Raw genomic sequence first — 24,181 nt, 5'->3', positions numbered from 1 at the left:
GGCGAGATCTCTTTGCATCTTGCTGGGCCCTGTGGCAAAAGGAGATATCCGTCTGCCCCTACAGCTATGCGAGAGTTTCAGAGCAAGAGTAGTGCAAAAAATTACCCGTATCTCACAGAAGTAGTCAGCTGACACCAGGGTTTTCTGTGTGTTAGAAGCTCTAAGAAAAGTCCTTTCAATCACGATGGTATCAGCCACCAGTATGGGCAGCCTTTCCTTCCTTCCCCTAGTCTACACCCTGCTGTGGTGGCCCTGTTCCCCAAATAACATCTGGAGCTACCAGAGGTGCTTGAACAACCCCTGTTAAGGAGGGGCAAGAGCCTCTCGGTCATCACGGATTAGCACTGCAGACCAGTCAGTTCTGTTTTCTCCTGTCTAAAACAAGGGAACAAGGAGACAGAAGCATCCCCTCCAAGGTAGGAGCTGACTTTGAAGACAAGAGATCAGAGGATGATCTTGGATGACTTTGGCATGTTCAAAGATCTGTCTCTCTCCAGCCTGCCAGTCACACAGATGGTGCAAAGAAGGGCAAGGACCAGAACTGATTCTCCATCCTCATTGCTGGACCATTTGTCTGCATCTCTGATGAGTTTCTCATAACAGTTCACCAGCATTATTGCTCCTAACTGCTGTCTGCAGCCCACTCTCTGATAACAAACAGGTAGTTTACTTGCAGTTGGCCAAAGCAAGAACAACAATTAACTGAGAGAAGCAGATAGAATTTTAGATGCTTTTCTGGTTCCAGACAATATATTGTCCAAACAGAACTACTACCTTTGTGACATTTTTTTGGCATGGAGAAAATTTAAACTACCATAATTTCAAGTTTCTAGGAGCTTTTTGTTTATAGGAAAAAATAAATGGATAATGTTTGAGGCCCCCAGTGTAAATAGAAACAGATCATATTTATGAGATTAGGATTTAATATTTGTGAATTTTAGGTAATATTTGTGAATTTGGTGACATTCATGATATAGTAGGACTGCAGCGCAGAAACACTAAATCTACTTTGTGCTTTGGACAAATCACTTAATCATCCCGATTCATGGCATCCAGCACTAATGAGAAGAGTCTCTTCCACTAAACTTATCACACATGCAAGCTTTGTTTTGCCAATCAGGACTGTGCCAGGAAAGTGCAAATACCCAAAGATTATAGGCAGTGGTAACGGGTGTAGCAATAAGGATGATCTTGATAATTATGTACCTTCAAGAGAGAGGAGAAACTTGTTTTGACTTGCAAATGGAATAAACCTGTCATAGCTGTGATAGGAGTCACCCAGGCTGGCAAGAACTAGTTTTTTTTCAGGTCTCTTTAATAAACTGGTACAGTGGGGGAGTGGTAGAAGAATCTGTGAGAAGCTCTGCTGAGAATGCGCTTCCTTGGTCCTCCAAATTTTCAGATTTCCTGATCTGTTCTGCTTTCAACCATGTGTCATTCTAGGTCCAAGCAACACTTCCCTGTCTAGCAGTCTGCTACGTTCACAGGGGCCTCGCAAAGGCAGACCAAAGATTTTGCAAATGCAAAACCTAAGCACAGGTCTAAATATTTGTTGGACTGGGGCCTTACTTTGCGATCTTCATGCTGCTTATAACTCAGGGTGAACCCCAAGAGCAATGCTGACATCACAAGTTGGAAACAGGGTGTTGATTCAGCCCAAGAAATTTTATGGAAGATTCCTTCCTTCCAGATTTCTCTAAAAACAGCACAGGGGTATAGATGCCTGTGGCTGTGATGATGGCTGTTTCCTCTATTAAACTGCTCTATTCTAGTGTTCTCCGACTCAGTCTTTTCTAAATGGTTAATAAAGAAAGAAAGGACAAAGTACATCCACAGAACTGAGTGTCCCAGAGAAATGCTGTAGGAAGATGTCTTCTCACCACACTGCCAATGACAGTGAAAGAGTGGAAACAGAGGAGACATCTAGTTCAAATTCACTTCTACAGATATGAAAAAATCTGGAACAATATTATACTTTCTTTTTCAAACTCAAGGATAAAGTAGGCAACAGCTATGCTACCCCTAAATTATTCTCAGCATCTATTCAGGCAAGAAAAAGTTCATATTTAGGACCTTTATAACAGTATGTTTGTACAAAGAAGAGCAAATCCAAGGAGCATCTGTCATCTCAGAGTCTGAAGGTGGTGCCATTTTAATTACATCAGCCTCAAGGAACAGGTTAGGTTAAGGAAAAAAAGGAGCACAGAAAGTTGGAGTGGGCAGTTATTAGCAGGTAGCAGGAAATTACTAGATTTTGGGTTATGTCAGTAAGCAGACTAGTATCTGGAGGATATAAATGCTATTCAGCATGGAGAATAAAGTTGGGCAACACCATAAACATTGAACTGAGTAGTGGTGTCCTTGGTTCTGACGCTGACACTACAGCTCTGAATGGAGACAAATGGAACGTGCCTGCGTTTAAAGACACTTTTCCAATTTAGGAATGTATTACGATGGTATATTGTTATTCCTGCACCAAGCAGTGAGTCCAGCGTATTTCTCTGAGCAGGGACTGTTTAACCTTAGCCACTGCCCCCCACCTGAAGGATTTGTTTCAGAATGTTCTTCCTCAGCCCTTTCCTCGTCTCATTTCTTAACGTGGGTTGCACAATCATTCAGCTGCAAAACAGTTTTGTTTTCATTTTAGCTTGCACAACCTTCCTGTTGTCTTTAAACAAGTACAAGGTAGTGGGGGGTTCTCTTTTTCAACTTTCATTGAAATATTCATAGTAAGATGGAAAATTCCAGGGAGCAGTTACAAAAATGAGAAGGGTAGATTACCGTGCATCAAAGGGAAACAGCATTTGCTAACTCCTCCTTTTTATGTGTGTGTGATTCACAAACTGCTTTATGAAAAGGGAAAAATGATTGAGAAATCGCTCAGGTCCTGACAAAAAAATAAACTAATAGTAACAACCTAATTTCCATGAAAATGGGCTGGTCTCCAAAGCATCTGCCAAGACCAGACAAAGTGGTGCTTGCAGCTTTCCTTTGTTTGCTCTTCAAAGCAGGTAGAGCCAGGAACGTTCCTGTGCCTCATGGCAAGCTCTAAGATGTGGTACGTGACTTTGAGATGAGGGAATTTCACATTTCTCCCTGAATATTTCACACTACAACAGCAAGGAGAACAGCACAGACGCAGCTGAAATGAGGAGGAGACGAACTGAAAGGCCAAAAATGGATTCTTCAGCATTACTCTCTAGTATGGGGAACTGAGAGGGCAATTAAAACCAACATGAAAGAAGATTTAATTGCAAATCAGCGAAACTTGCTGAAGCACAGATAGCAAGAAGCCCAGAATCACCTCACCTGATGTCCAAGCCCTTCACAGAGAGCATTGCCCTCAGCTCTGCGGCAGCTGATGGGAACAGATAGGCCCTTCCCAAGCAGACGTTCAGATCTCAGACTGAGCAGTGCCTGGGGGAATGTCTCCCTCTCCCCAGCACCCAGGGTGACTCACCCTCAGACAGAAGCATATCAAGGAGAAGAAATCTAGGACAAACCCACTCAGCTACTCTGTCAGGAGGAGCAGCACAGCACGACCCTCCCCGTCCCTGCGAGGTCACTGCATCCAGCGATGAAATTAAAACCGTGGACTGTAAGCGGGTGTTGATGGCAGGCCACGGGGTTGTGCCTAACCCACTGCCTGGCTGTCTCATCGCACGGAGACTGCAGCCAGTTCTACAGCACCGTGCAATGATTTCAGTGTATGGGCTACAGCTTTTAAATCTGAGACTGCAAAAAAGAGCTTGAGCAGGAGAATTAAGGACTCAAGAATCCTTAGAGAGGGGGTCACTGGGGAAGGGCAGGAGGGAGCCTGGAGCAAGGGGGAAGAGAGAGGTCTTGCAGCTGATGAGGATGCCAGGTGAGGCTGGTTTTGAGGAGGTGGGCATGGTATGAGACACCATGGTAACACCCTCAGCCTGTCTCTTTGGTCAGGCAGCTCTTACCATTTCAAAGTGTTTCTTTTCTTTGTGACTCCTACCACCGACTGAAGCAGGCAAGCGGGTATTTACAGGATCAGCAAAACCCCTCCTGCCTAGCTGCCCTGAAAGGCATCGTTATTGTCTGCCCTGCAAGCAAATTGCAATGTGTCTTACTTAAAGGTTTTTCTAGTCCTGGGCCAGGATTAAGGAAGGGGAAAGAAGAGCAGGCTGTGGATAATGTCAGGGCCCCGCTGCTGCCGGTAAGGTGAGCCCTGTGCTCATGTCCTGAGCCAAGGGCGGCCGTCCCTGGGCGCAGGGCGCAGGTAGGGAGGGAGCCGAGAGCAGCCTCGGGCGCCCAGCGGCTGCTCTCTCAGGGTGGAGGAGTTCCAACGGGCACAGTGGCAAGCGAGGGGACGTATTCAGCCCCTTTCTGAGCAAAGCACTGAAGCCAAAAAGCAGCCCAAGACCACAGCCACCTGATATGCTGCTTGTTCCAGAAGCAGCAGGGTGGGGTAGAGGACTGTGAGGGGAATCTGCTTTCCTCTTCAGGGCAGAAAACATCAAAGTTGCCCTGAAAAATTAAAAGCTTCTGGACAAGCTCTTAGCATATTTAAAAAAGCAAAACAGACTCTTTTCAAAGCACTCTTTCCAAAGGTCTTTCCTGAACGTACATCACATGCAATGGAAAAACACTGCATGTCTGGCATTTAATATTTTTCACCTGTGACCCAGGATTGATGTCTATTTAACTCCCTGATTTAATCCAACAACATGTCTCAGCAAGAAAAAAAAGCCTTTCAGAGTTGGAAAGGAGTTGGACAAAACTAAAGTCACGCTCAACACTTCCCCTTCCCTGGAGAGATAGGAGTGCTGCTTGCCCTTTCCTGACGATAAGCATATCCTGGTGGTTAAAAATACATTTTGCTCTTACCGTAAATTCTCCATTAGCCAGGTCCTTCAGCCCAGCCCACAGTGTTGGGGTTCACAATTCCTTAGAGGCCACACGTGACACAGCTTGGCCTGTGTGCGTCCAAATACACTGGAGAAAAAGCACAAATAATAGGTCTGATCCTGCTGCCATTGGCTTCACCTGGAGCAGAAGTCAACATCCATTGAGTGGCAACAACCTTGATCTCAAATAACTTGCACCTTTCCCAGGACCCTGTGGAACCTGCATTAATTCTTGACTTTGACTTCACAGCAGCTTCCAGACAAAAAGCGAAGGGTTGTATTGAATTCTGAACAGCAATTAATTCTTCAGTTAATGTTACTGTTTCTGGTGATCATTTTGCCAAAAGGCTGACTTAGCAACACAGAGCTTAGCGAAAAGTGGGGCTCGCTGCTTGATTTGAGATTCTGGAGGCCAGGAGCCAGTTACCTGCTCTGTAAAGCTTCTCGACCTTCCCACATCACCTCCTTTCTCTTCTTCACCTGGAAAATTCACTCTGGTGAAAGCCTGCTCTGACACCTGAGCTCTGCAAAGGACACAGATGTCACCTCTTACCAAGGAGGCACTGGCCCTGGGAAGAGCCTGGCTCAGCAAAGCCGGGGCTGCTTACACACCCAGACACCTCCATGGCAGGTCCAACCTGCAGGGACCCTTTGCCAGCTGTGGTGCCTCTCCTGGCACATTCCTGCCAGGGAAAAGCTGGCGAGACACTCTTCTCTCAGGTTGGGGTAGAAGCTCGTGGACAACTGTCTGTGGCACAGACATTGTAAGAGTCACAAGCCCTCTTGTGTAAACTCAGTACATAGCCTTCTTGGCAAGTACCTTCCAATTAAGGAAGCCCAGGGAGGCCCAGGTGTTGGAGAGCCTCAGCTGAAAATCCCATTTAACAAACCATTTTTGGATTTCTTCTGTGATATTTTAGAAAAAAAGTGAGGGGATAAAAAGAGGAAGAACTGGAAACTTCAATTTTTATCTTCTCTGTGCATAAAAGGTAAAGGAAACCAGGCAGCAGCCCTCTTCCCCTTCTGTTAGGATTCCAGGCTGTGGAATAAAGATAAATCCAAGTTCACCCTCCTGTCTTTGTTTCTAAGACTCAGTAAGACAGGGGAGATAGGGCAGAGCCCATCTACGCAGCCATAACCATGGGAACACCAGCAACAAGGGTAAATCAACACAAGACTCCCTATCATCAGCCCATGTTTACATGGGAGGCCTCAGGCTCTCCACTCCAAACGGGCTGGCAGTTCAGGACCTGTGCTTCACTTGTAGGGCTGGTGAACTAACCAAGAAAAGGTTTTTATTGAGCAAATATCCACCCTGCTGTCCTAACACCCACCATCTCTTTTAGAATACGTGTTTACAGCACCCAGTTTTGCACTCTGCTTTGAAGCTGTGGCCTCACTCCCCCTGCCCAAGCTACCCCAAACCCCAGCTTTTCCTTGACTCCCACCTCACATTCAGCCTTGCCTCAATGTCCTTTTGTTTCAGAAAAAGGCAGACAGCTCTGAGTGAAATCATGTATTTTCCCGAAGATCAAAAGGTATAGGACTACTGCAGCGGCTCATTTTTTTTGCTGTCATCGCACTCCCACCTCTAATCAGAGACGAGGGTATCCCTCCTAATCAAGAGTCAAAAGTCCCTGCTCAGGCTCTTCTGTCTCAGGGGAGGCAGCACTAGCAGAAGCAGTGGCCAGTACACCAGCAAAGGGCGAAGTGCAGTATGAAGAAGGAAGAATATTGCTTAATTTGAGTTGCAGCTGCTTGGCATCTTAAAAGAGCCCAGATCTCTGAACTTGAAGGGGTTATGCGTGCACGCCGTGGCGCAACCAAGGGTCGCCAAGTATCTGCCAGCCCTGGAATGGGCTCTTTGTACCCGCCCTTGGGAGCAGTTACACTTCACATATTTTTCTCCTCCACTTTTAAAGGTCACATGAAAGCAGCAGTATTTGTGAAGAGGACAAGTGAAGGTGACTGCAGGGGAGAATGGAGATCTTCAAACAACTGCGAGAGCTTTTACAGGTGAGCAGAAGCTCCTTCTCACTCCCGTTCCTCCCGGAGTGGCCGTCACCAACATCCATGGCCCAGCGCCCGTAAGCGTTTACTGCCCGGGCAGAGCCGGAGAGGGACTGCTCCCGCCTCCCCTCACTTCCTTAGCCTTTCCTCCTCCATTTATTTCCTTTGGGTTTTCCCCTTTGATTAAACTTCTGGCATGTAGGAACGTTAATAATAAAACAGATAACTCATGGGAAATTATATTTATAAATTCTACTACTTTTTTTTTTTTCATTTTTCGTAAGACCTCAAGAGAATCTTGAACTATGTTCTTCCTTTCTTTTAAAAATAGAAAGAAAATGCATAAGGAGCAGTTAACAAGTTTTCAAACCATCAATGTTTTATTTGGTTAGTTTATTAAACACCTTTAAGACAATTAATTTTGGTCTGTACCCTTCTATAAAATAATTCAAGTTCTGAACAAACCTCCAATACATAAAGCAAAGTTACTTTTACCATACGCAAATTTCAGATCAAAATACAACACTCTGTTTTCTTACATTTATAAAACCCGGTCAAATACAAACAACATTAAAAAAGATAAAACACTTCCACTGATCCTTGGTACAATATTACAGCACAATTTGCACAGTGGCAACTAAGTCCCCAAAGCACAAGTCAAATACTTTAAAAAGGGAACCTCCCTTTAGTCACCCAACATTATACTGAACACGTAAATGAAGCGAGTGCTACTTAATCCAGGAAAATTCTCGTGTCCCTTTTCATATCGTGTGAGCCACAAAGCAATTCTGCAAGGGAGGTTACCACTAAGTAACCAAACAGCTTTCCTGCTTCGCTGTTACAATTTTATGTGCAACTACTCCATGAAAATAAATAGATGGAGGTGGACCAGACTCCGCACTGGGCAATCTATGGCAACTAAAGTAAACCAAGAAATGTGTGTTTTTCTAATAACAGATTATAAAACTCTTAAAAAAAAAATCAGTACCAAATTTATCTGTGGGTACAATTGGAGTAACTGCCTTTTTCTTCACTTTCAAGACATCTAATGTTAGACACAGAGTGTTTTCAATTGTTGAGTTTGTTCCATTGCAAAACCCAGTGTTTCAGCAATAGGTCAAAGTGCCATTAAAATTGCACATTTTTCTTCAATTATGAGAATACATGGTAGCATGCAATGTTCGTCTGTTACTATGCCCAAAAGCTTGCACTTACACTAACCTATGAATGATGTGGGATCTCTTAAAAAACAGGAGCAAGAACAAAAACTAAAATACAAACATAAAATGATAAAACTGAAGTGTCAGTTGACAAACATTCCCAGGAAGGTTCTACTTAGCAAGCCTTACAGTAACACCTCAAGAAGAGCAATAACAGAAGGGTCTGATGTATCAAACTCAGGTTATACTTTGCATAGGCAGTCAAGGCAATTGCACTGCAGTGCAACTAAAGGGTATTTTTGTCTGCAGTTCTGCAAACCCCTGCTTTGCTTCCCCCCACCCCCAAACCACTAATTTTACTTATAATTCAATTTTAAGTTCAGTTACTTTAGTCTCAGCTAATGTGAAAATGTGTACATAATTAAATGGAAAAATACACTAATGGCTCTTTCCTCTCCTCCCTCCCCCAAATTCATGTCATATCCATTAGCATACCACACACTTTCCAAAACTTTTCCTATCTGTTAACATTAGTATTACCCCGACAGAATGAAGAATTGCATACTGCACAAATAGCACATATTTAAATAATGCTCAAGTGTAAACAATATAGGATGGAAACAGTTTTAAAAATCCCAGTGAGATACAGCAAAAACTTAATTTGCTAATTTAGTCTTTTGAGTGCAATTGAAACACTGCATACTGCCCTTCTCCAAAAAGACTCTCCATAATTAAGCTACACTACTAGGCTTATTTCCCTTAAAGCTACATACCCATGCTATAACTCAGTATATCGACTTAATGCAAATATTTGTGGGGGAAAATTAATTTACAGGGTTAATTAAAATCTTTATAGTATTCAAAAGGAATGATAGTAAAGGGGTCAACCATGGAAAATGTGGTAATACACGTTTTTAAAAATATTTCCAATAATTCTAACACAAAACAGCAAGTATATTTTGAAAAATGCATAGAAACCCTGTCAATACAAAAATCCCCACTAGAATTACAGAACTAAGCAATTTTAATCTAAATATTTTATGTGCTTTTCCTATAAAGGCCACTTTGACATACAAATACAAAAAAGTTTACATTTTTCCCCAAAATAAATTATTTGTTCCTCAATTAAAAATACTGAATATGGAAGCATAACAACCCTCTCGCATGCCAGCTGCTCATCTGCAGCGGCTACTTCCGAAGAAGAAAATCTCCAAATATTTTCAATTACCAAAAGAAATAAGAAACGCCTTCAGACTTTGTTCTGCCTAGCAGTAGGAAAAACCTGGGGTTAGGAATGGAACAGGCTGAACCCCTTACACTGTTTGTGCCGGGGAGGGAATGAATATACACAGACATCTGCAGAAAGATTTTCTGTTTGCCTCCCGTGTTATGCACTGAAATCCCTTTTTGAAATCAGAGAAATAAATCAAGGTTAACCTGAATTAAAGAAAGGCAAAATAGTAAATGGAGTTAGAAGGGAGAAGCAGTATGAGGTACGAGGAGGGTTAAGTAAATGAAAAATACAGTCAAACTACTCAGAAGAATGCATGTAAAGGTGAGAAGCCATGATCAACTGCTAGAGAAGAGCTAGTCATGGGATGCAGAACCAGGGGAAACAGTGTACCAGTTTTATTAGTATTTAATAGGAAGAAAAAGAGGAACAGAAAGGAACAAACTTCACCGGAAAAACAAAGCAATGGGAGAACAAAGAACCTTTACCAGCAGTCCTCACCGCAGGGGCATTTATCCCTGAATTGCCATGGAAGCAGCAAAATCAAACTCATACACAAGCACAAGCGGTGGAAACGAAAACTTACTTGGACTGGATTTGAGACGTCACAAGTATTCTTTACTGTAAGCACCAGACCCACAACCGAGCAACACAGGAACATAAAAGCAAGACCTACACCTATCTGGAGGGGCACGACAAACCCAAAATGCCTGACATGCTCTAGAGCAGAGATGCAACTGTCGTGAAGTGGCCCCCAAGTTACTCCAGCGGGTAAGCCACGCTGGCGGGTCTACAAGATAAGCTTCAATCGACAACAGTACGAGACAGAAGTGGGGGATACACTTGGATAGCACATCATTCAGAGCCAAAACACCTAATAAACTGATGGGCAAGGCTGGGGGGAAGGAGGAAAACCAGCGAACAAGAGTTGATCTGGATGCAAGGTTCTTGGGCAGCCATTGACCAAGGCAACCTTGGACCAAGGACTGGATTTGGAAGGACACAAGAGCCGTGAGTCTTCAATAACACAAGGAATTCAGCTCTCTGGTGTGCTGTATTGCATAGTTTGATTGAGACCAAAGAGCATTTACGTCTTATTTTTCCCTGTTTTTAACAGAAGTGACTCGACATACTCAGGTCAGAGCATTCCAAAGTCTGGCCCTATGGATTCATTTCTAAAGCAACACAGGAAGATTTTGGGGTGGGCACAAACAAACAAAAGCAAAAACTCCACTCCCACACAAAGCACAAAAAGACCCACAGAAAACATACACACATAAAAAGCCTGTTACCTCTGTAATACAGAAGTTAAAACATGACAGCTGGATGATGGGAATAAACCTTGCTGTCAAGCTGCATGCCAGTGGTGGTAAACAAGACCAGGTGAGTGTTTCTACCACACCACACTGATGTATTTTTTGTAGAAAAAGCAGCAATATATTCTGACAATATCGTGGTAATTATCAAGACCTTAGATTTGACAGAACACTGAACCTTTACAAGCAGTAACGTGGCATTATGTTCCAACACTCTCCTAATTACTTGGCTCATGGAACACAGGTATCATAATTGGATTAATCAATGTAGTTGTAATTTCATTCTCTTACACTAAAATATTTGTACAGTACAAAGTCAGACTAAGTATATTAGTCATCACTCATATAATATGTATTTCAATTCTTTAGCCCAATCCTACAAGATTCACGGTACTCAAACATAGTTTACAGAGGGAAAACTCTGAAGGTAGAGCACCTAACATGAAGAAATTCTCCTTTTTCCTTTTGAAAGCAAAATTAAAACAAATCTCAGCCTGTAAGGCTCCCACTTAGATTATTAAACAGTAAGCATACAAACTGGGAAGCAGTTAGAAATTTCTGTTTTCTCAAAAAAACCCCAAAAGTGGAAGGGAAAAACCAGGTGGCCAGGAGCTCCCCAGTTATTTAGGCCAATACTTGCTGTTCCACCCTGCAGAAAGTTCCAGAGCCTTCAGTATTTTCAAATTTAAGTAGAACAAATGCAAAATATTAGATGTCCTATAACACTCAGCCCATAAATTTTTACATCTTACCCTTATGTAAGGGACAGGGTGGACTCATCCTTACCCAGGCTGCCAGGGCACAGCTGCAAGACTCAAGTCTCTGGGCACAGGCCTGGCAATGAGTGGTGCTGCTCTTCAGCCTTTCCTAAAATAAAAGGGTTAAGGATTTGCAAGCTCAGTGGTCCCTCATTTATTGCCTGTTTTTCAGACAGTGTTGCAGGTAATGCAGATACACTTCATGAAGGCCACCAGTCCATAGTTCCTGGACAATGACAGTCTGGACAAGTCAGGAAGGTCCAGAGGGCAGCACCCAACATGTGAAGTAGGAGCATGACAAGGCAATCTCAGGACTCTCTTCAAATGGCTAAAGGGCTCTTAGATAACAAGACTGAGAAATGATACACCACTGGGACTGTGAAGCCTAGGAAAAGGCCATAACCTGATGTGTCTGGTGATGGGACGAATTCAAACATCAACCCCTGGATCCTTCCTGCCGCTTCAGACAGGGCAGGAGTATGATTTTTTTATGTCCCCCACAGGATGAAAAACATTGCTAAATGTTTTAAGCATTTAGCAATGTTAAATTACAAATCCCTAAACCGAACCGATGATATGGATTAAACAAAAATACAGCACAATAAAGACAACAACAAAATTCCTATGCAAGATTAAATTCAGCTCCCTACTCCAAGGCTTGCACCTACAAGAGCCTTCTCCTCAGATCTACCAAGCTGACATCCCTCTAGTGATGGCAGCAGTTGGTAGCTTCCCTCCTTTTACCTCCTGACCACCCACAGCATGGGGCAGCCAAACCCTCCGGGGTGAATAGCCCTTGCCAGCCACATGCGTGCCTCAAACAAGGGCTGAGCAGATGAGGTCTGAGGCAAAATCCATACCTGGCCCAACATCCAGGTGCTCTGACAGCCACATAGGTCAGCGTGTCCCAGACACACAGGGAACAACGCACAGCCAGGTCCTGGCACTGAAACCAAGATTAGTATTTACAGAATAGCCACTATGATGCCAATAGAAGGCTCTGGAATTAGCAGCTAATTGGTACAGTCTGCAGAGATGTGAATAGCTCCTTGTTTTATCCCTACTATTTGTGCGTGGCCAGTAAAATGTTTGCTACATTTAATTCAAAGTTAATATGAGCTGCTACCTAAAATTTTAGAGGAAAATGTTCCCCATGAAGCATTTCTTGGTTTTGCCTTTAAGAAGAAAGAAAAAAGGCAGCATTTCCCATTACATTTTGTACTATTAAGGCCTTTTACAATTTGGGAGCTGTCTTTATGAGAAGGGATTTTTTTTTTTTTTTTAAAAAAAAGGACTGAATACGCAGAAGAAAAAAAAAGACCCCAGAGAACAAACACGAGCTGATTATCAGCTTACATTGGTACTTTAAGAAGTCAAGCACAGTGTAAGGAATTCAAAAATATGTCAAAATAGCACCTTTAGAAGCAGAAGAAAACATTTTTTATTTTTTAAAAGTCTTCAAGCTAAGCAAAACCCTGCATACTTGAAGAGCTCAAAGAAATGGGCAAATATATACTCTCAGGTACAGAGGGTGGGTATTTATTTGGACAGTTTCTCCTCTGTAGGTGAGGAGGAACTCCATGGGGAAAAAAAAAAAATCCAGATTAGACATTACAGAACAATCAGTGAATCTCTCTACTGAGATAATGGATCAAGTTCACAGGCAAAACAGTGCAGAGTAGAGGCAGAGAGAAAACTATCTGATCTGTCCTTATAAGAGCAGAGACTTCTATTTTTTAAACAGATTTTTTCCTATTTAAAAATTGTCAGGACAGTCTTTCAATTGCTTCTCTCATTTACAAGTATAATAGTTACTTTCAAGTAATATAAATTTTTATTTACTTTTTACAGCAGCTGCAGGTCAACCTTGGTCTTTTTGTACAGAAACATGCATTTAAAATGAAATTAAAGTAAACTGTCCTTGGACAATGGCATCATTCTGCCCTGCTTCTTGTCTGCTTTTAGTTTTTGATTGAAGGACAAAATGCAATTTAAAACAAAACCAAAAAAAAGATTTGACAAAGTGCAAAGAAAAAAAATGAGGTAGCTGGGAATAGGGGCTTTTCCCCACGGACAAGGCAGCAGACTTCCAGCCACAAGTAACACGCATACACAGGAATGGGGTATGCATGTTCTACCTACAGGATTGCTTACAGATGTTCAGGTGATCTCTAATCTGCTGACATGTTTTACAAGCTTGATGAAAAAGTCATTTCATCATGCATCAAGCACTCTCCCCACATATACTGAGCGGAGTTAAAGGATGCAGAGATGCGCAAAAAGCCAGCGCACAGAAAGATCAAGTTTGCGTGGACATCCTCCAACCCACAGGAGCTCTTCCCAGTGATCGTTGGCAAAAGCAATGCATTCAGAAGTAAATTTGGGGCAAGAGTGAAAGCGAAATCCTGTTAATAAAAGACAAAACAACTGAGACCAGAAAGCAGCATTATGCATGGGGTATGCCCAGGAATCTTCATCCATTGGTCTGACGGGGCTTTAGGGGTCAATTCTCAGCCAGCCACAGCCTCGAGTCCTCTCTGACACTCAACATGTCTGCAGCTGGGCAACATCCCAACCGAGGGCAGCACAGGGTGGCAATTACACAAGCTCTGTGCCAGAAACAGCCTCTTGCCCCATCGGATACACACAGCAAGGCCATATGCAGTATAAGGAGAAATCTTGCTGGTTTACTGACACTTTACCTCCCCCCGTAACACTGTAAAGCTACCTTCTGGGAGTCTACTAGAACACAGCTTGCTGTTTACACTGATTAAACTAAGATACAATAGAATACTACTCATCATACACTGCAAAATACAGTCTCAGACCCTTAAATACAAAAAAGTTTCAATTACAAGCAGCAAATCATTAGGTTTTGGAAGTCAAGGAGGAAAAAAAAATGCTTAGAATTGACTTAGCAGCTGTTTCCCCAAGCAAACAAAAGCAGCTCTTTCCCCAAGCTAGAAGAGATCCCGGTTTCTCTAAGCAATCCAGAAGAGACCTTTGCACTAGTTTAAGACTAGTTCTGAAAGAGTTCAAAAGTATTTCTTAAGAGGGTAGTCCTTGGCCTCCCTTCAGAAAGAAACTTTAACAAGAGCTTTAGAGAATGTCAGCTCTGTTCAACTTGACCACCTTGCCAGATACCCCAGTGTACTGGTTCACTTATTCTAATAATTAAGCAGACTTCGCTTTTTAAGTCCTAAAAATAGCAAAACAAGTGACGAGGATGATAATGCTTCCTGCTATCATGTGTAAATTAATAAAACAGATGCTGCCTAGCTGAAGCTTTAGCATTTGAGATCATTAAGGTGCGAATCTCAAGAAGATGGGGATAGGGTTTTTGTAGCACTCTCCCTATCACATACTGAAATTTAGACTTTCCAAAATGGCTCTTGCTTTTATCAGGTGCAATATTGTTCCACAGGTTTTTTTTCTATTTTGAAATTAGGAGAGGTGGCAACATGCTAACAGAATGCACAGAAATTATACTTGTAAAACCAGCTCACTGTACAGCCTGCTAAAATGGTGTCTTTCAGGCTCTGACTGGGTTTAGAACTACAGATGAAAAACTTGCCCTTGACAAAAAGAGAGGATGTCTTAGCTTAACTGAAAAAAAAGGAATGTGGAAAGGCAAAGAAAAAAAATAATTAAGGACATTAGGTGATAATTCAAAAGCACCTAGTATTAAAAATAAATTACATTTTCATGTTTTATCAATAATGTTACTTACGCTGGGGATGCTTCTTTCTATCTTACTATTTTAATCACATCCATAAGCTTTTACAAGGGCTCAGTATAGTCTGATTTCATTATGAAAATTCAAGGGCATAGGTAGGCAACGGCATTGAGCACGTTCATTTACTGATGCGCTCTGGCGGGTGTTCATTATTCACATGAAACCCTGCAAAAATACTGGGCAACTAGCCTTTTACATTGAAAAGTTCCAATCTTCCAACTCACTTTTTAAGACGTTTCAATAGATCATGTCAAATAACCTTCAAATATTATTCTAAACAAATCCTTTACGTATTTTAATTATTTTTATAACTAATCAGCAGCTACCTAGAATACGCAGTTTTTAAAAATATCTTTAAGATTTTGTATCACCAACAAATTTACAACATTATCAACTGTTGGCAGGTGTTTACAGTTTAATTCTCCTATTACCCTCACACCTTTTTAGTAGGTGTTTATCTAGTTAGGCACTTTGCAGGGTTTTAGTCTATTCTTTCAGCTTACCTGTTAATCAAAAATATGAGAGAATTGATTACTGGAGTACAACAGCAGTTAGAATAAAGAGTCACGCAGGGCATGGCTGATCAGAGATATCACCTTAAAGCCTGGCTGCAATCCTTCCTACAGTAAGGAATTTTCCAGAAAAAACAACCCCAAAAACTATAGGGATGCTGGAGAGCAGGTGCCCAACCTATCAGTAAACTTCAGAGCACCTACAGAAAATGAGTGGTGCTTCACCCAAATCTTACTGGCTTTACAGCAGTATCTCCAAGTCAGCTTTTATTGGCTCTCCTTCCCAATCTTAAAAGATCAGACAGATCTTCCTTACTGTTGTTTCGCATGTAGCGTGCCACGGAAACACAGACCCTACTGACGCAGCTCTCGACTCCAATAACAAGGAAGAACAGCAGCAAATGGCAAATGTCAAAAGGCTACAGCACTGAGGACTGAAATGCAGGCCTGTACTCATTCCTTAACAGTAAAAGGAAATACTCCAAGTTAAGATGGAAATAGTAGCTCCTAACTGCAAAACACACATGTATATAATTAAGACCCCTCCCACCCACCTGAAGAGACTGTTTAAGTACTCCAAAAAATTAAGAAAACACAAACCCCAAAAATCCTTGATGTTAACATTAGAGGCAGAAAGGATCCATACCCCAAATTAAATGTAACTCCTTGGAAAGCATCACTGTGAGTGGCACCAAAACATACTGTAGTTACAATCTTCAGTATGCCTGTGTCCCTGGTTATAGTCACACTTCCTGAGACACAGCTTTCCTTCTGCAGATAAGATTAATTCAAACAAACTGCACTTTATCTAAATATTTCTAACTTTAAATACGAAAACCTGTTGTCAGCTGCCATTTGTTATACACTTGCATGGCACTAGTGCTCTAATAAAGAGCAAAGTGTCCATGTGCATCACATGGAGTGATGTCTCAAGGCAGCTGTGAAGAGTAACACAAACCTGCAGAACAGTATTAAAAAAAAAGATTTACAGTGTTTTAAATAGCATTAATTTAAAAAAAAAAAAAAAGAACCACTGCTCTTTTTTGGAACACAGTGAATTTTAAGCATCTCTGTATTTTAATAGAACAGTTGAGTTATTGTTATATACAGAGGAAACCAAAAGTTTGGCACTTGTAACAACTTGCATTTGTTATTGCATCCTGCACTTTGCATGGCATACGTACGTTACCAAAACCCATGCAGGCTGTATGGCCACAGTATTTATAGAACCAACCAGAGAAACTGCAGTTAAAACAGAGGAAAACGCCCCCCAAACCCCTCACTTTTGTACTTGTGCATTTGCCAGGTTATGTGGGCACAAGAAATACTGCAAAAAAGAAATGAAGCTGCTTGTTTCTTTCTGGAAAGGGAGTTTATAAAGCAAGCCAGGTGCTTCAGCAGCTTTGATGAAAAAACTCCCATTTTCAGCAAGAACTCCACTTCAGAAGGTAGGCTGTGTGACATGCAAGTTTTGTGGAGTCAAAAGCAAAACATATACAGCCTGCCCACAGTTATTAGTGAGCTGATTTTGTAGGTTTGTTTTCAGATTCACCACTATCCTTTTGTGTAATTTCATATTAATTTGCCTTCTGTTTAAGGATGAAGTACTGTCAAAGCTATGGAAAGTCACTTGACCCGGAAGAGCGGAGTTGATACAGCATTTTCACAATAGCTAAAAACTTAAGGAATAGCTGATAAAATATCCGAGGACAGGCAGACCTTGCTGTAGTATAACAAAACAGAATACTCTTCAGGATGCCTCTTTTTCAGGTTATAAAAACAGAAAGGATGAGAATTTGAAATCCAACACTGACTCTTTAGGAACACAAGCATCTCACAGGGCTAGATAAGAAACAGAGACCAAGCCAGGTGGGTGCCTCCCTAAGAAACCCAGGAGATTTATTTTGTGAGAGCAACAGCACTTTACACCTTTGCTTCTGTCATCACTCCTTCTGCTGTGCAGAGCAGCCACAAGACTACACGCATAAAACAAGCACTGAGGACACTGTTGTGTGCTTATAGCATTATCTTCTCCACTTGTTCACTCAAACTTTTGATTTTACCTTTAAATTAGCAATTCCAGAGTTTTTCCAAAAATAAGTTGTGGCACATGGAAAAAGGAAAAGAAAACTTTGGGGGAGGGAATTGTAGTAAGAGGTGGAGTGAGAAGAGAAAAAAGCCACCACTATTCCCATCTTCCACAATCCCTACTTCATATTTGGCAATTTTCTGATTGCAATAGCTGGGGTTTGTCCAATTCTACAGCAGGGGGAAGGAAAGGACACAGAGGCCCAACCCAAGTCTCTCAAGCCTGCAATGTGACCCAGCCAGTCCTTGTTTGGGATAGTGCTGAGCTTGACTCAAGATGCAGCTACCTCAGACCTGCACCCAAGGACCCAGCCCCGATCCGAGGTGTGGCAAGTCATCAGCACTCTTCAGCAATACAGACACTGGTCTCAAAACATCAACATTTCAATGTTGTGATGAACTCACAACCCCAGCAAGGCACCCAAGTTCAGTAAATCAGTAAGGAAGGTGCCTAAAAAAGCCTGATGCTTGGAAGCCAGCAGATGGCACAGACAGCTGGCTAAGAAAATCATTCAAAAAGTCACCTGTGGGGGAACTGACTGAATTTTAGCGCCAATTCACAAGCTGGAAGGAATTAAGGCTACTGTGCCAAGCAGGGACAACTTCAACAAGTTTCTAAACTGCCAAACCACCCAAAACCCCTGGATTGCAAATTGAGAAAATTCACAAGTTGCTCCCCATGTGGTTCAGCCAGCATACGCAGGGGTACGCAGCCATCAGGAAAGCAGGGACACCTGAGGTGCTGGCATGTACCACTGAACCCAATTCAATCTATCCATGTCTGCATGTTCAACACACTCAGGAAACTGGTGACCTTTCTCCGTTCAGCACCTCTGGTATCAAAGTCTCCCTCCTCTACTGAAGTCAACCATCTCTTTCCCCAGAAAAGCCAGAGGTCAACTATGCCCGTACAATCAGACTCTCCCTGCAGAAAGGAGAGCCTTGCCTTCAAAACCTTGCTCCAAACTGGGAGGCAATCAAACCTGTCTATTGCACATCCCAAGAGATGCACTCATCACCCGGCCTGCAGATCAGAACTAGACAGACAGACAGGTCAGACCCCAAAAGATGCGCTCCTTCCCTCCTACACACACACAGAGGCTACAGCATCTCCTGGATTGGCCCCACAGGCAATGCAGGTGGGGAGTGATTCCCATCCCCTTGAAGCAAGGCCAAGGAAGCCAGTTTTGAGATCTTAGAAGTGCCTAAAAATCTTCAGCTTGAGCATGCACCCAGAACTCCAGGAGACAATGTCTCCAGACTTGATCCCTGGCCACCAACCACGCAGAAAGTGACAGGAGTACCCGTGCGCTAAGGAATTAAGTCTGTAACTGTTTCAGGTGAAGAGGCTTAAACTTCTTGGTCAAATCTCACCAAGTGCATTCGCAACATACCAATTACCAGCAGATTTGTTTTATTTATATTTAAAAAGAAAAAAAATACCTACTGTTAATCCTACTTTAAGTGTAAACATTTGGTTCAGTAACTTTAACTGCAAAACACTGCTAGAGTATATACGATTTGGATTTATTATGTGCATTTATTACTTAGGTTTTCTGGATGCTGAATGCCCTCAAGTGTACTGGAAAGCTACAGGGACTCAAGAGATAGCAGCCTGCAACATTCTGAATAATATTTTCAGAAATTTTCTAAGCCACTTAGAAAACTGAGCTCAAAAGTGAAATAGATACTTAGGAACATTCATCACTTTTGAATATGGGATCTTGGCACTTTGTCTAAGAAAAAGAAAATTGAACAATGTAAGATTTTTCAAAAAAGGGAAGTTTTACAGATGAACTAACAGCACTTGATTTATTTCACAAGACAGCCAAGGGTGGAAATAGCAGTTCACATTTCTGAAGTAAAGCATTATATATAAATTTAAAATCTAAAGACATATATATACACACACACACACCAAGTCTACTGCAATGCATAAATATATAAACTTTTGATATGCCAACTAATATAGGTCAGAAAATTGATGTATATAGTTCAAGTTTTGCAGCACTTCAGCATTGTAAAAAATAAAAAAAAAAATAAATAATGGTCAATGGATTGGCTGCTGCCCTCTCTTCCCACCCCTTTGCTCAGAATCAGTAATTCCAACCACACATCAGCACTATGGAAGGACTGAGCAGAAGTAAGTTTCAGAACATCTCTTCAAGGAATATTTAGTGAAATACAACTATTTTGTACCAATTTGGGATTATATTTCAGCATACCTAAAATGATTCAATAAAGATAACGAAGGTTTACACTAACACAACCGAGGGCAGAGGTTGGCTTGTCTGAGGTCCACAAAGTTGCAGAGTGGAAAGTATTGTATGTAGTTATAATACTGGTTATACAAAGTCTTTTTCTGAAGGGTAGGAGGTTTTATTTCTATTTCCATCTCTCTCATTTTATTCCTTTTAAATAAATACAGGTTACGTCCCACCCATCACAATAATGAAATCAAAAATTGAGGTAAAAGTGTTCTACCAGCTGATCCTGACTACGAACAGAAGTCAATTAAATATCACTGTTGATGTGAACAAGACTTAGTAAGAAATAAAATGCAACATACTAAATTCTTCACTATAACCACACCATAAAACCTAGCTTTCCAAGTCAGACAGCAGTAAACAAGACTGTACCTTAGCATGGAAATCATTAGTAAACCAACTTTTGATCCCAAATTAAAGTCATTGTACAAATTTTCCTTAACTCTTAGTCCAAAAATCATGGTTTCTGTAAAACAAATATATCCTTGGCATATTTCACCTTTGTTCTAACAGAGATAAAAGTACACCCTTCTATAATCCTCAGTCTTAAAAACCATTCTTAGTTTGCAAGCAATCTGAAAAAGGAACACAACCTATTTGCTTTAACTTGTCAAGTTTTGTTGTCTTTTACCAAAAGCAGCAATCATCATTAACCATTCTAAACACCGTTTCCCATTTTACTTCAAGGAAACAGCCACCAAAGCCCACACAGAAACGCACGCCACCCATCTCTACACCAGTTCATCAGGCTAGTCAAATGACAGCGTAGAAAAAACAGTTTACTTCTCTGTAGTATACTGTATCCATTTCAGATTAGTCCATTTTAAATATATTAAAAATATTTGTAGGAATGAAAACATCGCAAATGAATGAAAAACCATATGTACACACCTCCACCATTTTTAGGCACAGACCTTAACTTTTGAGGAAGGACTAGAAATAAAAGGTGCAACAACCAACATCTCCTACGGCATTACGGTCAAACAGTCTTTGCAGTATACCAGGGAGGTTGGTTATCATATAGCTTCTGTATATTATAGCTATCCAGTCCAAGATAGCACATTTATTCTTATCAGTTCCCCTCAGGGGAAACGCATCTTAAATCTTTTTTGCTTTTCAATAAACTTCGACAAAGGAATACCAATTCCCAGTTTCAGACACCAAAAACCTCCTTCAATAACATGGTTTAAACTCCAAATGGTTACGACTGAAGGTGTTTCCTTGATCCCCCCTTTTATTTCCCCCCTCTCTTCTTTTTAATGTATACTTAAGTTATTTGTTCCCGAAACAAGAACTGAGACTCAAGCTTTTTAAGCATTTAAAACAAAAACAGTTACCATACCAAAGCACAGCATACAGTGTAAGTTTCAGCTGTAATTTCTCAGCTTTTCCTTTATATAGAGCTATATTATGGTGGACCGCGCAGAATTCTTCCAGTCTCCTCCACTGTCAGCATAGGGATCACGGAGAAGGTACGCGAATGCGGAATAATCCTTGTTGAAGCTGCAGTCGAAAGAGCTTGCAGTTTGCGATACGCAAAGCTGCACAGCCAGTACGGCGCAGGTCCGATGGAAATAGTGGTTTAGTGCGCTGCCAAGTTCCCGTGCTTCTTTTAAATTCTCTAACATAGTCATAATTTGTACCTGAATTCACAGATGCACAAAAAAAAAAAAAGATAAAATGTTTAAAACACACTGTAGCTATAACCACATTTAACCTCTAATAAGGCAAATATGTGAACAAGAGCATGCACAGAAACACAAATCAATTTCTGGATGTATGGCTGAAATTATTGTCAAGAGGAAACTACTATGACATTTCTTACCTACTTAAACCCACCACATTTGGAATTTGGCCTTTCATATTTTTAGAAAGCCCTGTCACACACTCACGTACGTACACATGGCCACGAAAGCATGTAGTCTTCCTAATGTTTTTTACAGTATGTGGCCAGATGCTGAAAGCTGAGTACTGAATAAGTTTGTTAATACACATTTATTTGGTTGGGATTTAGAGTCAAGAACCACTGTCACATCCATATGAATCACTGGACAATGTCCCCGAAATGCAGAACCACCTGCTTACCACTGCAAAGATAAGAGAAACAACCTCAGGCACTTCTTATATTTAGACAAATGCAGTAACATACTCTTAGTCTTGATCTCTTCTGATCTCCAAACTGCTAATCAACGAAATGCTTGTAACACTGAATCTGTTTCTGAAGAGCTCCAATGTACAAAACCAACCTGCACATTTCTGTATGTCCAGCGTAATTCCCCTGAAGACAACAGTAACTTAACCCCAGAACATAGCCCCAGCCTTTCATTCTAAAAAAATTCCCTCTCATTAGTACCATGTATTTAAGAGACTGGAAAAAGACAAACAGGAGGTTATTAGTTCTAAATCTAACCTGTATCGAGATCTCCAATCACATATATGCTGGCTCCAATGGGCACAGCTCCATACACAAATGAAGAACTAGTTGGGATACATAGGTTCTGGTCATTTAGATAAATCCACCTGTAAAAATAATAATTGAGAAAAACAGTATACAATTTTTATTGAGCACATTAAAAGAATTTCAAGTTCTTTTTGCAACTGCCATCTTTGAATCAAAAGCAGAGTGTACAAGTTAATTTGTTACATAAACACTGCTGGGAACATTGCCTAGTTCAGGACAGTCTTGGCTTTTCCTAGCGAGGAAAAGCTTGGGAAGCCGGGGATACTTTATCCTGAATTTATTTCAGAATTGCTCCACTCATCTGTGTAATCTATCTGAAAGAAATTCTTCTTGCAGCCACGCAGTGTGACCTTCTGGAAGAGAGCAGGCATATAAGAGAGCCTCTTCTACGACAGTTATACCAGTCAATTTTCCCTACAGAGAAAGTTTTAGGCAGCTTTGTCTTAAAATCAGTAGCATCATAAAAGCATGTAAGTCTTAATAATTTGCACTAGGAGAAATAACAAATTGCTATATAGCAAGGCCTCATTATTAAGCAGTGCCTTCCCCCATATAATTCCCTAATTTCTTTAATTGCACTTTATCAGTGACAAGAAATCCCCAGACCAGTAAGAACAATGCAGCACTTGGCAGTGCTTAACTTTAAACAAGGGATAGAAGACTGAAAATCAAAATGGTAAGGAATTTTCAGAAAGAAGTGTCCACTACCTGGAATTGAAACACACCTTCCTGATCATCTATCAGGCTCTTTTCAATCACTTTCTAGCTCATACGATAATCTTACAATTTCAACACTACATCAGCCTGATCTTTCTACCAAGTAAAAAGCAGTTTTCCATGCTGGAGCCTTTGGAAACCAGGTAAGTATGTACTCATCACCCACATAGGACACTGGCTTGTAAAGATGTCCCATTTATCTAGAGCCATCAGCATCCTCTCTATGGTTCTGAACCAAATTTCTACAAAATGCTGCTGCACTTCCACAGATGCTGTCGCAGTTACTATTTATAGACCCTGAAGACATACAAATCACTGCTACTTTAGATGACTGCTCCTAGATTTTTTATTAAATAATTTAGAGAACAGGGAAGTTTAAAAAGCCTTTGAAAAGCATCCTATGTATTTTCATGGCCATATCTGGTTAATTTGAGGGAAAAGGATACGAAATATCCTCACAAATACTGCTGACCTTTAAAATTTCTGCATTATCTTAACTCATGATTCAGAAGTAAGCCTCTCTTCTGGCACTGAAGGAGAAGCTGCTACATATCCATTATCTTTGAGAGAGAGATCAATTTTTAAAGGCCAAATGAAAGGATTAGCTGTCCATTATTGTGTCTATGCGCTGTACACTGAAGGGTTAAGATTCAGCAGAAAGCAAGGGAATGCTTTGTAGCTGTCACAGAGGAGGACAGATGAACTGAGAAAAGGAGAAGTCCTCTACACTGATTCAGAAACTCAGTTACAGAGCAGAACACCTTTCACCATATTTCATTAGCTTCCTTTCCTTACTGGGAAGTCGGTATTTTTGCTACTTTTTAGTGCTAAGTTACCTAGAATTACAAAAACTGAGTAAGTGGCAGAGAAATGCAGGAGAAAGCCTGCAATGTCTTTTTTCTCTTTTTTTTTTTTTAAATAGTAAATATAGGACCATGTGGAAGAAGGGAAGAAAACAGAATTAGAGTTTAATCTAGCCACTGATTAAGTTTGAGCTTCGAAAAACACATGAGCTTCAGGGGTTTGTCTGCACTAAATATTCAAGGTT

General features: G+C 41.2%; 1 protein-coding gene across 2 annotated transcripts in view; it reads right to left on the bottom strand.

The window, feature by feature from the left end:
* Positions 1-4,947: 4,947 nt before the first annotated feature.
* Positions 4,948-24,181, bottom strand: part of GAN (gigaxonin) — a 44,302-nt gene continuing 25,068 nt past the window's right edge. Inside the window, exons 10-12 of one of the 2 annotated variants that reach the window (XR_012630631.1) lie at positions 22,366-22,475; positions 21,298-21,598; positions 4,948-4,965 (exon numbers count right to left, since the gene is read on the bottom strand). Coding sequence is in view for 1 of the 2 variants with exons in the window: in XM_074882193.1 (XP_074738294.1) it covers positions 21,417-21,598; positions 22,366-22,475 (292 nt within the window). In the remaining variant the exon portion in view is untranslated. Of the gene's footprint in view, positions 4,966-7,244; positions 21,599-22,365; positions 22,476-24,181 lie in introns of those variants that run through there. The other variant, XM_074882193.1, reaches the window with a different exon arrangement.

This window comes from Strix uralensis, chromosome 12 (genome assembly GCF_047716275.1).
Source record: "Strix uralensis isolate ZFMK-TIS-50842 chromosome 12, bStrUra1, whole genome shotgun sequence".
NCBI classification, from domain to species: domain Eukaryota; kingdom Metazoa; phylum Chordata; class Aves; order Strigiformes; family Strigidae; genus Strix; species Strix uralensis.
This window is presented reverse-complemented; position numbering and strand designations above follow the sequence as displayed.